The sequence below is a fragment of the Callorhinus ursinus genome, unplaced genomic scaffold (assembly GCF_003265705.2).
Source record: "Callorhinus ursinus isolate GAN/ISIS: 27379988/994484 unplaced genomic scaffold, GSC_fseal_2.0 scaffold11, whole genome shotgun sequence".
NCBI lineage: Eukaryota > Metazoa > Chordata > Mammalia > Carnivora > Otariidae > Callorhinus > Callorhinus ursinus.
In genome coordinates, this window is record NW_027397073.1 from 38435186 (window position 1) to 38449272 (window position 14087).

General features: G+C 37.1%; 1 protein-coding gene across 1 annotated transcript in view; it reads right to left on the reverse strand.

Annotated features, from left to right (window-relative positions):
* The window catches only part of ASXL3 (ASXL transcriptional regulator 3), a 179698-nt gene that overhangs the window by 92657 nt on the left and 72954 nt on the right, over positions 1-14087 (reverse strand). The window contains exon 6 of the mRNA XM_073898362.1: positions 3524-3645. Within this exon, the coding sequence (XP_073754463.1) occupies positions 3524-3645 (122 nt within the window). The remainder of the gene's footprint in view (positions 1-3523; positions 3646-14087) is intronic.

The following is a 14087-nucleotide window of genomic DNA, read 5'->3' on the forward strand; positions in this document are numbered from 1 at the left end:
AGGGCTCCCTGCTCAGCAGGGAGTCTGCTTCTCCCTCTGACCCTCTTCCCTCTCATGCTTCCTATCTCTCATTCTCTCTCTCTCTCAAATAAATAAATAAAATCTTTAAAAAAAAAAAAAAAAGAACTCACCCTTCCTTAATCTTTCATGTGATTCTGCTGTTTAAAAACTTCCAAAATTTAATCTTTCTTAATTATCCTTCTTTAAAATTCAAAATCTAATCATTTCTTATTTTTTAGAGTCATTATAACTAAAATAACAAGGCAGAAAGAAGACAGGGAACAAAGTAATAATCAGCAAGCTGCTACTCTCTAGAGGCTTCTGAATATGTTTATTTGGAATATGCTTATTCAGAAAAAAAATCTACTAAGATAACAATATATTATTCATGCAATTATATCTAACATAGGATGTTAACTAACATTTTGATGATCAGAAAGTAAAATGGACCCAAATATTTGGAAGCAATGAAAATATTCTATGTCAATAGTCAAGGGACATTACAGCCTCCATATTGCCCAGCCTGTAATTATATTGCAGTTATAACAGTATTGCAAAGTAAAAGGATCCATTCCTATGGCAACATGCTTCGGGTGGCTAGGGGGGCCTCAGATCTGAGAAATTATGTCTAGCTTATTTTGCATGAAGGTTTATTTTAAATTATTTTTTTTACTACATTTATGCTTATAAAGCTACTGGACTTTATCTTTTTTTCCCAACTACCTCTTTCTAAGAATCTACACTGGCCAATGTACAGTCGAATTACTGAAGGCTGACTGACCCAGAATATACTTCTAGTAAAATGATAAGAGCTATATAAATGATATATTTGAGTGTCTGCCAGTAACATGTGTTGATACTGAACATAAACAGTCTGTGTTCAAAAATAATATTCTTAATGATTATGCTGTATTGCTTTCCTTACATTATACAAATACCGAAGAATGTAAATTTCTTCAGATGTCAAAAATTCACCTATCATATTACATACCATATGCTAAAAGGCAGTATCAGTTAAGAGGGAAGAATCTAAAACTACGATTCTGAGTTCAAGTGTCATCTCCAAAATGTACTCGCTGAACAACTGTGAGCAAGTAATCTAGATTCTCTGGGCCTTATTTCCCTCACCTGAAAACTGGGAATGTTAGTACATACATTAAAGGATTTCTATGAGGATTAAATGACATAGTATATATAAAATACAGAGCCGGAATGTCTAGAATTCAGAAAAGTAAATATCAGCGAATGTAACTGTTATTAGGGTCATTCAGCTGGCCCTACATTCATGAGATGATTTATACATGCATATATACACACAAAACATATATTCACGAATGCAGAACACATATAATATGTATGTACACAAATGCATGTATACACTTACAAAGAACTCTACATGGTCATAGCCATTCAAGTACCCAAAAGAAAAGAAAGCTGCAGATGTGCTGAGGCTGCTACAATTTAAAATGCCTCATGTTCAGTCAATTTTTGAAATGCTGTCTTAAGAAATTCAGCAATTACAGGGAATCTGGGCAAAATTCTGCAAGAGCAGCTTTTTTCTAATGTATTTCCAATATGAATTTGATTATTAATCAAACATTAGCATATCTGCTACATATTGTGCCATATTCCCAGAGTAGCTAATTTGCTATTTGGTTATACCATACGAAGTTTTAAGAAATTAATACACGGCTCCTCCAGGACATTAAGAAGCTTATAGGACAGGTTTCTTAAAACAAGGCTCAAATCCTAAGCAAGCAAGTGGCACTTTCCATGAACACATGCTCTGCAACAACACAAAAACACTAACTCAAAGTTGTGAAATGATTTAGCCCTTGTAAAAAATGTTCAAATGATATGAAACCAAAATGGAGAAAGTAAAAAATAGTGAGACATGACAAGACATAGATCTGAATCTTTATCTTTACATTCACGTACAGGAATATTTCATGGTGTACACATTTTCTAAATCACTGCCTTTCAGAAGTATGACTTTCATTTATGACTGCATCTATGTTTCTTAAATGCTACAAGTACCGGTATCCAGCTTTGTATCCTTTGTTCTCTCCTGGTTAGTATTTTATTATCTGCATTCCATTTGCTGCCTGAATAAGCCTTTTCCCGGACTTCCCTACTGTCATCCATCCTTTATTTCATCAATTAAAAAGGGATCTCAACACTGAATTCAATTTTGTTCTTTGGTCTAAAACATTTCACAAGATATTAATGGCAAGCTCACCAAAGATTATTTGATGTAACACTAATTACCTTAAATATAATACCAATGAAAGGAAATACTGCAATTTCAATAATTAATACAGAATAGAAAAGTAACATAATTCAGTACAAAAGTGTTGAGTTTCTTTCCTAAGTTTCCTTGTTTGAAGAAGAGGAGGAGGTAGGGGCAGACATTCTAAGTCTAGGAAACTGGATAAGATTATTAAGAAGCTTTACAGGCTAGTGAGACTTAAAAAAATTAACTTTTTTTTTTTAAACATGGCTTCTCTTGTTATGTCACTAGAATGATACTTCTATTCCTACGCTTGGTAAGGGGATGGAGGGGGCTGTCATAGAAAGAGCAAAATAAATATGGAAGAGGAAGGCAGTTAAACAAGGGAAAATCATGAATTTTCACATGAACGGTCACATATATAAGCTTTCCACTTCTCGACCACATTACAGTCATGCCATGTCCCCTTTAAGCATAGCGTCTCCTCCTCCCTCTTCCATGCCCAATTCGGAATTTGCCGGCGTGGCAGCAATAGTTAACATCTACTGAGTGGCTATCAGGGGTCACTCATTCTGCCATGTGCTTTCAATGTCTCACCTCACAGACTTCTCAGATCATTCCCATGTGGAAGGTACTATTATTTTCCACATCCTCTAGAGATGAAATTCAAGATTCAGAGAAGAAAAGTGTCTTGCTCAGAGTTGCAGGAATTCAAACCAGGGTATTTCAGAGCCTAGCGGCCAATTTTGCAGCCATTCCCTCCCATCACCATCTCGGCGCACGGACACAGAGATCAGGACCACTTAGGTAATATCAAGATGATATTGCACATTAACCTCCACGCAGCACCAAACACTGGTAGACATTCTTGATAAAAGTAAGCCACAATTCCTATTTTTCTTAGTTGTAACTTAATGCATCTCAGTCACAAGGAAGAAATTATCTGTTTATTTTTTACAGTTAAGCATGAGGCCACAGAGACATCATTTTCAAGATATGCAATGCATTTATGGAACCCAAAATGTTTACTATAAACCTCACACAAGAAAATCTTAATATAAGTTTTTATGGTTCCAAGTACATTCTCCCTTTTCTATTTTACATTAAGGTTCTCAGCCAAGCCTCTCCTAGTTTTTAGCATAGAGTAAAATTAGCGTATGAATATTATGGAAGTGGTTGAATTCAGGACATCTCTGTTGCTTTCTGGCGACGGCTCTTACTGATTTCACCTTCTCTACCTCACACCCATTACTTTAAGGAGGTCGAACAAAGAACGAATGCTAGCTCTTTTACCTGTTTAAGAGCCTTTTTGGTGTGTTGCTGAAAGGAAGACGCCAACTTGCTTTGCACTGCTGTGTTAGTAAGGCTTGAATCTCGAGTGGAAGACGCTTCATCAGTTACCTGCTTCGCACAAACTAGAAACAGAGAGAGATAATGATATTACTAATTTGAATTCCTTTTTTTATATCCACCGTAATTAACTCACTTGGAGCTTCTCTCCAGTTGAAAATGGATACCTAAAATAAAGCCAAATGGCACAGTGAAAAGAAGAGTATCTAGATTTGAGAGAAGAGATCACTTAATAACCGTGTGGTCACAGTTACAAGTAACCTTTCTACTCCCCCGTCTCCTTACCCACTAATTGATGATAATTCCTATGTCATAGGGCTATTGTGCGGACACACAAAAAAAGAGCATAATATCTGCCTCAAGACTTGGGAGTCAGTAGATACTTTCCAAATCTGAATATGCAGATTGAGCAATGCATAGTCTTTTGAAGAAACAATGTAAATTTATGAAATTGTTTCAAATCTGTCAACCGTCATGGTGTTCTTCCATTTAACAGCCCTCCTTCTACAGACTCCCTGGCCTACTGGGACATGTTTATCTTGTCCTACAGGCCAAGTCACCTATCACAGAGAAGGAAAAACAAAAGCCAAGATGCTGGATGTCAATTTAAGGCAATTATTTTCAAGAACATCATGCCCTCTGCAGATAACCATATAATCTGCCCATTTTTGCCAGAGTCAAGCTTTCCTGTTGCCTGTTCTAGAGAGGACATTTTCTTCAAAGAGGCTGTTTTTTAGAAGAACCAATGTTTCCCTGACATGGGTGACAAGGGCTCACATTCACTTTCGGCTCTGTGGAACCTGGGTTATAGCCGGCCCTCATCCTCGGCCCTCAAACGTTCCACCCGAGAAGACAAGGCTGAATGCTGCATGACTCTGGCCACAGAGATGCAGGCCCTCTTCTGTGAACACCAGAGGGGAAGGCATTATTTGGAAAATCAAAGTAAGGAAGCACTGTGATTGGTGTCAGAATGGAGACAGATGTCAAAGGCAGGAGGCAAGAGGAAGTTAGATGGAAAAAAAGAACTTGAGAACATATTGGAAAAGCTCAAAATATGACTTTTAAGGGCACCAGGGTTAACACTAATCCAAGAAAATTTTCCAAGGAACAGTAACTTGAGAGGATTCTGACCTGAGCTTTAGAGGCAGGTGGAGGAGTAAAAATTATTCTAGTCAAAAATGGAAGCATATGCACGTGCACAGTGTTGAGAACACTCAAGCTGCTTTAGATAGACTCAAGCACATGTTGCCTAGAAATAAAAATGCGGCTCATGAAAGAGAATGTTGGGAAAAAAGAGTCAAGTTTTGTTTTAAGACAGAAAGTCTTGATTAAGTTCCTGAGGACTAAACAAAATGAACAAGTTTTAAACAATAATTATTAGTTATTAATCCCAAGCGCTTTACATATGTGATCGCATTTCATCCCTGCCCCTTCATTGCTGCTTCCTTGCAAGATGGAAAGGTACTGCCTCTGTTTTGGAGAGAGGAAACTAGAGCTCAGAAAGACTCAACAACTTGCCCACAGTAACACAGTCAACAAAATAGCAGAGCTAAGAGCCATGGCCAGACCCATATTAAAATATTTGGCCTCAAAGCCCAGAACTGATGCAGAAAATTCAATGTCTAAAGAAGTTTAATTTAGTTGTATCCTGAAGGTACTGAGACAGGAGGTTAATAAGGGCAGGGAGACCAAGTCATTTAACCACTGACATGAAAAAGTTAAGAACTGTGGGTGAGAGTCATTGGCCCAGGAAACACTAGGGTTGAAGAAGCCGAAGGATTTGCCCATGGACGAAGTCAGAGAAGTCTCCAAATTAATCATCAGGTGACTTGTTTCTATTTGATTCCATACAATACTTTTCCTTAAAACAGTCTAAACACTGTAGTTAAGAAACACTTTATAACACTGCTCTCATGACGTATGGCTCCCTAGACTTTTCTCCTTGCAATGATCACTAGAGTGAATGGTAACACTTTGCCAAATCTTACTCATCAAGAAATATCAGAAATTAATCATAGGTTTACATTCCAAAGATAAATTTACTTTTACAGTAATTACACAGATGGCCTTTTTAATGTTCTGAAGTCTCTATGAGGTGAGACAAACTGAGGAATTGAGAGGAAGGTGGCAGAGAGGACAAATGATTCTAACTGAACAGACCTAAAAGTTGCCAAATAAGCCCAGCCAGAAGTAAAGTGGGCATTAGCAAATATGTTTTATTACTTCACATTCTTAGAGTATTATTTCCCCCTTGACAAATGGAAACTTACTGATTAGTTAAAAAGGAGCACCAAATGCCGTCCGTGGATTTTAGGGAATCTAGGGAAAATATGAGAATGCTTCTACATACTGGACATCCAAACAAATTTACCCATTTGCTTAGGAAGTGCTTTTATTCATAATCAAAAAATGACAGATGCTGAATTAGTCTGTTTATAGTGAAAGCCTTGCCCCCCGCCCCACATTCATCTGACTGCGACAGTAAGCAGTACACAATTAGCCCTCCTTCCTGAGCAGAACAGGTATCTTATAACTTGCTCTATTCCCTCTGACCTAGGAAACCATAGGGTATCATGATACCTATTTCAGTATCAGAAGATATAATGCATATTTTGATTTAAATTCACTATTACACCAAGTTAATAGTGATTCACATATATTTAGTGTTTCCAAAAGGAAGAATTGGTTCAATTTGGGGCCCAGAACTTCAGATGGAGGGCAGGACAATAAAATGAAACAGCCATCAAGCAATCCCTTAAAGGTTTTTCTCAAGATGATTCATTTTTCTTTAACTTACCTCTATTTTGCTTTATCTTACATTCCATCCTATGCTCAAGTGAAGCATCATGAGAATTCCTTCCTACATAGTCAATTTCTTCCCTGATCCCCTTTTCTGGAACTTGGTCCTACTTCCCCAGATCAAACCATGTTTCCCTAATTATTTCTGATCAACTATTTATTGAACCTCTAAAAACAGTAAATGTAATAGAAAATGAAATCTACAAATGAGTATTCCTTTGGGTTAAAAAAAAACAAATACCTATTTTTAAGGAAAAAAGTCAAGAAATAATAAAATGCACAATGTAATCCGTAAGTTCCAAACAGTGCACCTGTGTGTGTGTGTGTACATGCACGTGGGGTGTGTGTGTGTATGTGTGTGTGTGTGTGTGTGCTGACAAAAATGAACCCTTAAGACGGGTGTATGAGTGATTTTATTCATTCTTTTGCCACATATATGATGAGGGTGGCTGAGTTGAAAAACACCAACTAGTTGGACTGTCGAGGTTCATGCAGATTCATATTCTGACAAAACATACGGTTTTTCACTTTTACTTCATTCTTGCAGCTTTCTTAATAACAATGTGATAAATAAATAATGTGGGGCTCATTTTAAACAGTTGCCTGAATATTTATAGAAGGAACTGAGTTTGGCCTCTGAAATACAAGCCAAAGAAAAATTAATGTTAAAGAAAGGACCAAGGGAAATGCCCTGTATGTGAAATTATAACAGAAACCAGGAAACTGAAGAATTAGGACAGATGTTTTATCCAATGAATATCAAACACTGACAGGCAGCTTAGAAAGTGATATCTTTTTGGCATCAAACAAGAATGGGGCTTTTTTTTTTTTTCTAACTTCACTGGCATGATCACAAAACGAATGCCAGGATTTATACCTCAAAACCCCACAAGACTGCCTGCCCTTTCTGTAGGTGGACAAAATGAAGACAAGGAAACATTTTTTTTTAATGGTACAGAAATGCTATTTCTGTCTACATTTTGCTTGGCTGCCAAAACTAGGCAAAGCCAAAGACACAGTTAAAAGCTAATCTGCTTGTTTTGTATTCAAACAGGTAATGAGGTTCTCAGTATTTGTTGCTCAACTACCTCCACTCTCACTCACACTCAGATTCCCAAACCTCCCATCCAAAATATTCTATTTGGAAGGCTCAGGACCAAAGAAAGATGGAAGATTCCACATCATCATGAGACCATCTTGAAAGCTAGAGAAACTGGTAGCTGTCCAGCAAGACTGGATTTCTGACGCTCAGAGTCTCCATGTTGTCCTCCTCGCTCCCCTTTCATTCACCCTTCAACTTGAAAATGTGATCAAACTAGAAAATACGGGTTAGAGCTCATATCTTTTAAGGTTGAGTGACATAAGGTATCGGCACTACTCCCCCCCCAAAGTGTAATTACTAATCCATTGACAAGTGTACAAGAGGGCTTTGACCTTTAAACCAAGACACAAAGAAAGGAGAAATTAGAATGCAACCTTGACTTTGTCTCTCTCTCATCTTACATCTTGTCTGCTTCCCCAACTCCCATCCTCTATGATCCAACCAACTGAGACCCTGCTGTGTTTCCTGAACACAGTGACTTGCTATATTTATTGTACTTGCTCCAACTGTCCCTCACCAAATACCCTTCTCCATTTCTTTGCCTGGTGAATTCATCTTGACAGACCAACCTGGAACAGCTTCCCCCAAAGCCTTCCTGACTATGCCTGTCTCTGAGGTGGACTCACTCCTCCTCTTCCCACATTTCCTTGGAACTCAGTATATGAATTCACGGCATTCTTTGCAAACAGTGCTTCTGTCTGCCTCACCACCCACAAGTCCAGCCACTCAGGGACTTACACTTAGGTGCAAAGACAGGTGCAGAGCAGTTGATCTATAAATGTTTATTAAATGAAATCGTCAAACTTGATTTTCATGAAATGTATCTAAAGGGTCTATTTTTAATGTTAACATTCAATTACTGCTTTTAATAAGAATTCATGGAAGGGGAAGTCAGCAAAGCAGAGTTTAATTATTGTGGAAAAGCATACATAAAGTGAATTTTTTTATCTTATGAAATTTTTTTAAATCATTCTAAAATCAATTAGGGAAAATATGAAAACCAAACCACAAAACATCCTATGCATGTTCGTGGAAAGTCACATGACCTGCCGCTCAATGTAAATAAACTTCCTTCTGCCATCCTGACTTGTTACCTTATTTTAAGAGGAAAGCCACAGTTTGGGGATTTTGCATAGTTAAATAAACAATAATTTAAAAGCCAAAATTAGAAATCACAATGCTTATCTGAAATGGCAGGAGCTATGTGAGGGCAGAACCACAACACAGACCAGGATCCGCACACAATATAGTCACTACAATGAAGATATTAATTGCTGTATGCCCCACTAAACCACATGATAAGTAATAGGCTCTCAGAGGTAACTGGTGTTCACAGGTCTAATCCAGGCAGGAAGAAGAACAGCCTTTGATCCATTTCATTTCTATCAATTCTCCCTCCAATTATTCCCTTTCAATTTTCTGATCAAACTAGATGCTATCAAAATAGTTCTCTGTAGAAATAATCCTGACATACATTATAGGCTTAATACAGTTTTTATAAATAAAAGATATAAACTGAAGAGCACAGAACACTGTGCACAGTTAGAATTCAATCACATTTTAAAAGAGAACTGAGACTTAGAGGAATCTTATTTATTTATGAATCATTCATTCAGGTGCAAAATTTTGGCTGAGCACCTTTGTGCCAAGCACTGTATTAAATGCAGGGGAGCAAAAGCAAATAAAACCCAAGACCTGACTTTGAGACGATAAAGCTTTTTTTTTTTTTAATTTATTTTTTCTAAGAACAATGGTATAGAACTATTAATTCTATCTGAGGAAAACCAAGTGTACGAAAACCTACCGGTGATCACTAAAATTTGTTCTGAAAGATCGATAAGCACATAATTCAAAAGTATCCCCAGATGGCAAATAATCAAAGAAGCTTATGTTTGGATTGTGTATACTTTATGTATCATACTTACATTGAAATCGTTCATATCAGATGTTCTGGATATACACAGTAACAAAATACATGCCAAAAACTGTTAAAAATGATTTAATGAGGACCAGGCAAACCCCATCTGACCCCAAAATCTTTCCTGGACTCCATTTCTTTCAGAGAAAAGGTAATTCCTTAATCCTTTTTGGATCCAGACTAAGGAGAACTACCTTCTCTAAAAGCATTCCTTATTCCAAGATAGTATAGATACTGAGATTTAAACGATTTCCCTCATTGTCATAAAAGACAACATTCAAAGCATTTGAGATTCCAAGAAAGGCCAACAATTACATAGAGAAATACTGGCAATAAAATAATGAAAGTAACAATTTTCCCCTAAGAAACCTTCAAGGGAGAAACTGTCTAAACATTTGAAGTATTGATACTCGGTAACATTTAGACTATCATCTATGAATAAAATATGGCTAGAATAACTGAAATTTTTACCGTATTTTATATCTTGCTTCATTAGCCCAATAAAGCCCTCTTCTTAGTCAGAAGAGGGTTGCAGAAAAGGGAGCAAAATAAAACAAAAGGAATGGTGAATCAGATGATAATTATACTAGCAATTTCTATCAGTAAAAACATGCTCCTAACAAGATGTAATCAGGCTGATATCATAGGCTACAAGTGGTGCTCATCTGATATCATGGAACTGGATAGACTGCAATTTCATTGCAATGTCCACAAATGGTTCACAGGCACTTTGGTTTGCCCTGGACAGGACACTGAAGCTCCACAGTTAACTAGGAAGAACATCTGCACACTGAAGGTATAGTTACGGGAATCCCTCCTATAGGCACTCAATTTATCACCGGAGCCATTCAGTTATACTAATATCTCTGGATATCCATAAAAATATCCCTTTAAACTCAGAAAAGAGAAACTCAAACCAGAAATAAAAATATTTAATAGGAAAAGCTTATCCTATAGGTACCTGCCTTTCACCACCTAACCCTTCCTACAGATTCCTCTCTCAGAATTATGGAGAACAATAACACAATAAACTGCTTGCACGGGGCAAAACAGTGGAAGCTATTTCTGTTATATGGCACAAAACCTGTGATCTTCTACACTGCATTAGGTTCCTGAAACATCGACACAGAAATATAGCAATCCACTTAGAAAATGAGAAATAGCAAGAAGCAGGCAAGAAGATTATCACTAAAAGGTTGGTACAGGTCAAGGGTAAGTGCTTCCTCCACTTGTGGGCATCACTACTAAGTACTTTATACTTTGACACGTAAAAGATAACTCCAGTATATAATAAAAAGGAGTTAGATAATGTACTAAGGTGGTTAACTGTTTGAGAAATGGCTATACACTGTCACTTTAAAAAGGAGAGAATGGATTATCTGGCATCAACGAAAAAAGTACTTTACTTTTTAAAGAATGGGTGCTTTGTTCATATATACTAATTATAAACTAACAAATTAGACAGTGGCTAGTTAAGATGAGTAACTGAGGGAATACCTTTAATTCTGATTTTATTTGAGAGGGAGTTTGCTTTTATTATGAGATCATACTCTCTTTGCAATCTTTATCTCTATATTTGGAATATTTCTCTCAAGGCACAAGAAAAGAAGGGGAAAGTACACTTAAATTGGTTACTTTATCAGCACTTAGAAAACTTTCTTTTCCTCCATGAAAGCAGGCTATTAAAACTGATCAAAATCCATTTACACAAGAACAAGGTTCACAGTTCAAGAGGAAGCATGTAAGAAAACGAGGTTCCTAATGGGTAAAAGAAATAGAAAATAGTAAACCAAAAATGTATGAAAGAGCTGGGATAAGTCATTTGGAGAAGTTAAGATGAAGGGGGTGCTATCTACATGATGCCCAGCTGTTCATCATCATCAGGGAAAAAAAAGAGAAAGTCGGTTTAATTAAAAGCACAAGAAGATTTCAGCATAAGGAAAAAATTCTTGACTATAAAGGTTATCAAAACACAGAGACAAATATAAAGGAGGAGCCTGAGATTCCTATCCCTCTGGACATTTACTATTAGAAGAGTATCTAACTGAATCGACTGACAAGTCAAATGCTGGCCTGAGGTCCAGCCCACATGAACTTGAAGTCCCTCATACTTCTCATGAACGCTGTGGGCTGGGATGAAAGCAGGGAGAATAAGGAAGGCGTGGGCAGAGGATGTCTGATATCCTGCCGATGGTCATTTCTGACTGTGAAGAATATTCTCTTTCCTCCGTATTTTCTTCCATATGTAACTAAAACAATACAATTTTCACATACTTAAGTTTCAGAATACTTAAGAATTCCCTTCCCTCATCGGCAAGATTCTAAGGAATGGCTGTCAGGTAGAAATTGATCCTGAACACCCAGATGAAGGTGCCATCCTATGTACAGTCACGCTGGAGCAACCACAGACTAGCTACTGGAAAACCTCCAAACAAGACCAATACCACCACGAGGAAAGAAACACCAAATAGGTTAGCAAAACATCCTCCAAAGTTACTCAAAACGCTGTCTTCACAACCCCCTCATTTTCTTTCCCTGATCCCTTCTCTAAAATTGCCACTGATAAACTGTCAGTGTGACTACTCCCTGAGGGCACCTAAACCTTCATTAGTACACTTCTCACTTCCTCCAGGAGGCTCCTCATCTGTATGTAATTGATGTCTCAACAGAGATCCTATCCACACACTTCAGGCCATCTTAAAGCACTTTTCACTTCTGAAAAAAGACCCTTTAAACTGTGGCCTCTGAGCCAATGAAAACAAAGAGTGAGCTGAATAATGTTTCATTAAGTTAACACAACCCTGCCAAAAATCATACGATCAGAAACCCACTTATAAAGCTGGCCATAAAGAATAATGAAAAAGGACCATATAAAATTCTTCAAATGTTGGAAACATTATTTACCCTGGGATCTAAGGACTAAAACATAGGATTTTTGTTCTCTATAATTTTTCCCCCTAAATAGAGACTTTTAAAATACTAATTCCCCTGCTAGAGTGCTGCTTCCTCCCTGAAAGCCATTAGGGTTAATAACAAGCAGAACCTTTTTTGATCTCTGTGGATGAATATTGTACATTCTCCAGTTTCTTCAATTTAAAAAAATAGGATGGTTGCTTTTGATTTTAAACATGTAATATAAATCAGGGCCACGAAAAGAGAAATTCATTTTTTTCTTGTTAATAACAATTTATAAATAGAAGGTGAAAAGGGTGAAGACTATCTAGTGATGCTATCATTTCATATAAAATATGTATGGGTTCTGCAGCCAGGAATGCACTGTAAGTCAACTTATTATGTGTGAGCAAACTCATGATATACCAATGTATTATGCTCAGAAAACAACTCAGATACAAATATACCCATAAATCTCTGACTAAAATAGCCCATAAAGTTCAAAATATTTTCTTTGGGTGACAGAGATCTATACTTATGTTGATATAAATGGTCATGGGTTGTCAACAAGGATATATCAAGTGATCCACCTAAATCACTCTTCAATCTCTAGAGCTAAAGCCTGTGAAATCTGAAGAGTTTACTTTCTGAAGTCTATATGTCTAATTCTCATTAATTTGAGAAACTGGTAGGAGTCAAAGAAACATACAGATAACTAGAGTTCTGTGTCTTGTAAATCCTATAATCAATAATATACCGCCTTCCCCACATTGAAAATTTTTCAACAAAACTTTAAAGTATCTTGGCAAAAGATCACCCATTTAATAAGAATATTTCTCTGGCCAATTGACTGCAAGAAGAGGACTAAAGCATTATTATTATTAGCTCAAATAATAAAGGTTCAAATATTACTGACTGGAATCAAGCTACCAAGATTTTCTATTACCAGTTTTTTTAAAGTGCTTTTTTATTTTTTTATTTAATTTTATTTTATTATGCTATGTTAGTCACCATATAGTACATCATTAGTTTTTGACGTAGTGATCCATGATTCATTGTTTTCATATAACACCCAGTGCTCCACTCAATACGTGCCCTCCTTAATACCCATCACCTAGCTAACCCATCCCCCCACGCCCCTCCCCTCTAGAACCCTCAGTTTGTTTCTCAGAGTCCATCGTCTCTCATGGTTCGTCTCCCCCTCCGATTCCCCCCCTTTCATTTTTCCCTTCCTTCTCCTAATATCCTCCATGCTATTCATTATGTTCCACAAATAAGTGAAACCATGTGATAATTGACTTCCTCTGCTTGACTTAGTTCACTTAGCATAATCTCCTCCAGTCCCATCCATGTTGATGTTAAAAGTTGGGTATCCATCCTTTCTGACGGCTGAGTGATATTCCATTGTATATATGGACCACATCTTCTTTATCCATTCGTCTGTTGAAGGGCATCTCGGTTCTTTCCACAGTTGGGCTATTGCGGACATTGCTGCTATGAACACTGGGGTGCATACGGCCCTTCTTTTCACTACATCTGTGTCTTTGGGGCAAATACCCAGTAGTGCAATTGCTGGGTCACAGGGTAGCTCTATGTTGGTGGGAATGCAAGCTGGTACAGCCACTTTGGAAAATAGTGTGGAGGTTCCTCAAAAAATTAAAAGTGCTGTTTTTAAAAAAATATTTCTTTGCTTACCCTCTTTAATGAATGTCAGTTGATCTTTATTAATTTGAGATAACTCTATGGTAGCAGAGGCTTATTCTTTGGATTGCCACAAGGATATGTTCCCATTTGAT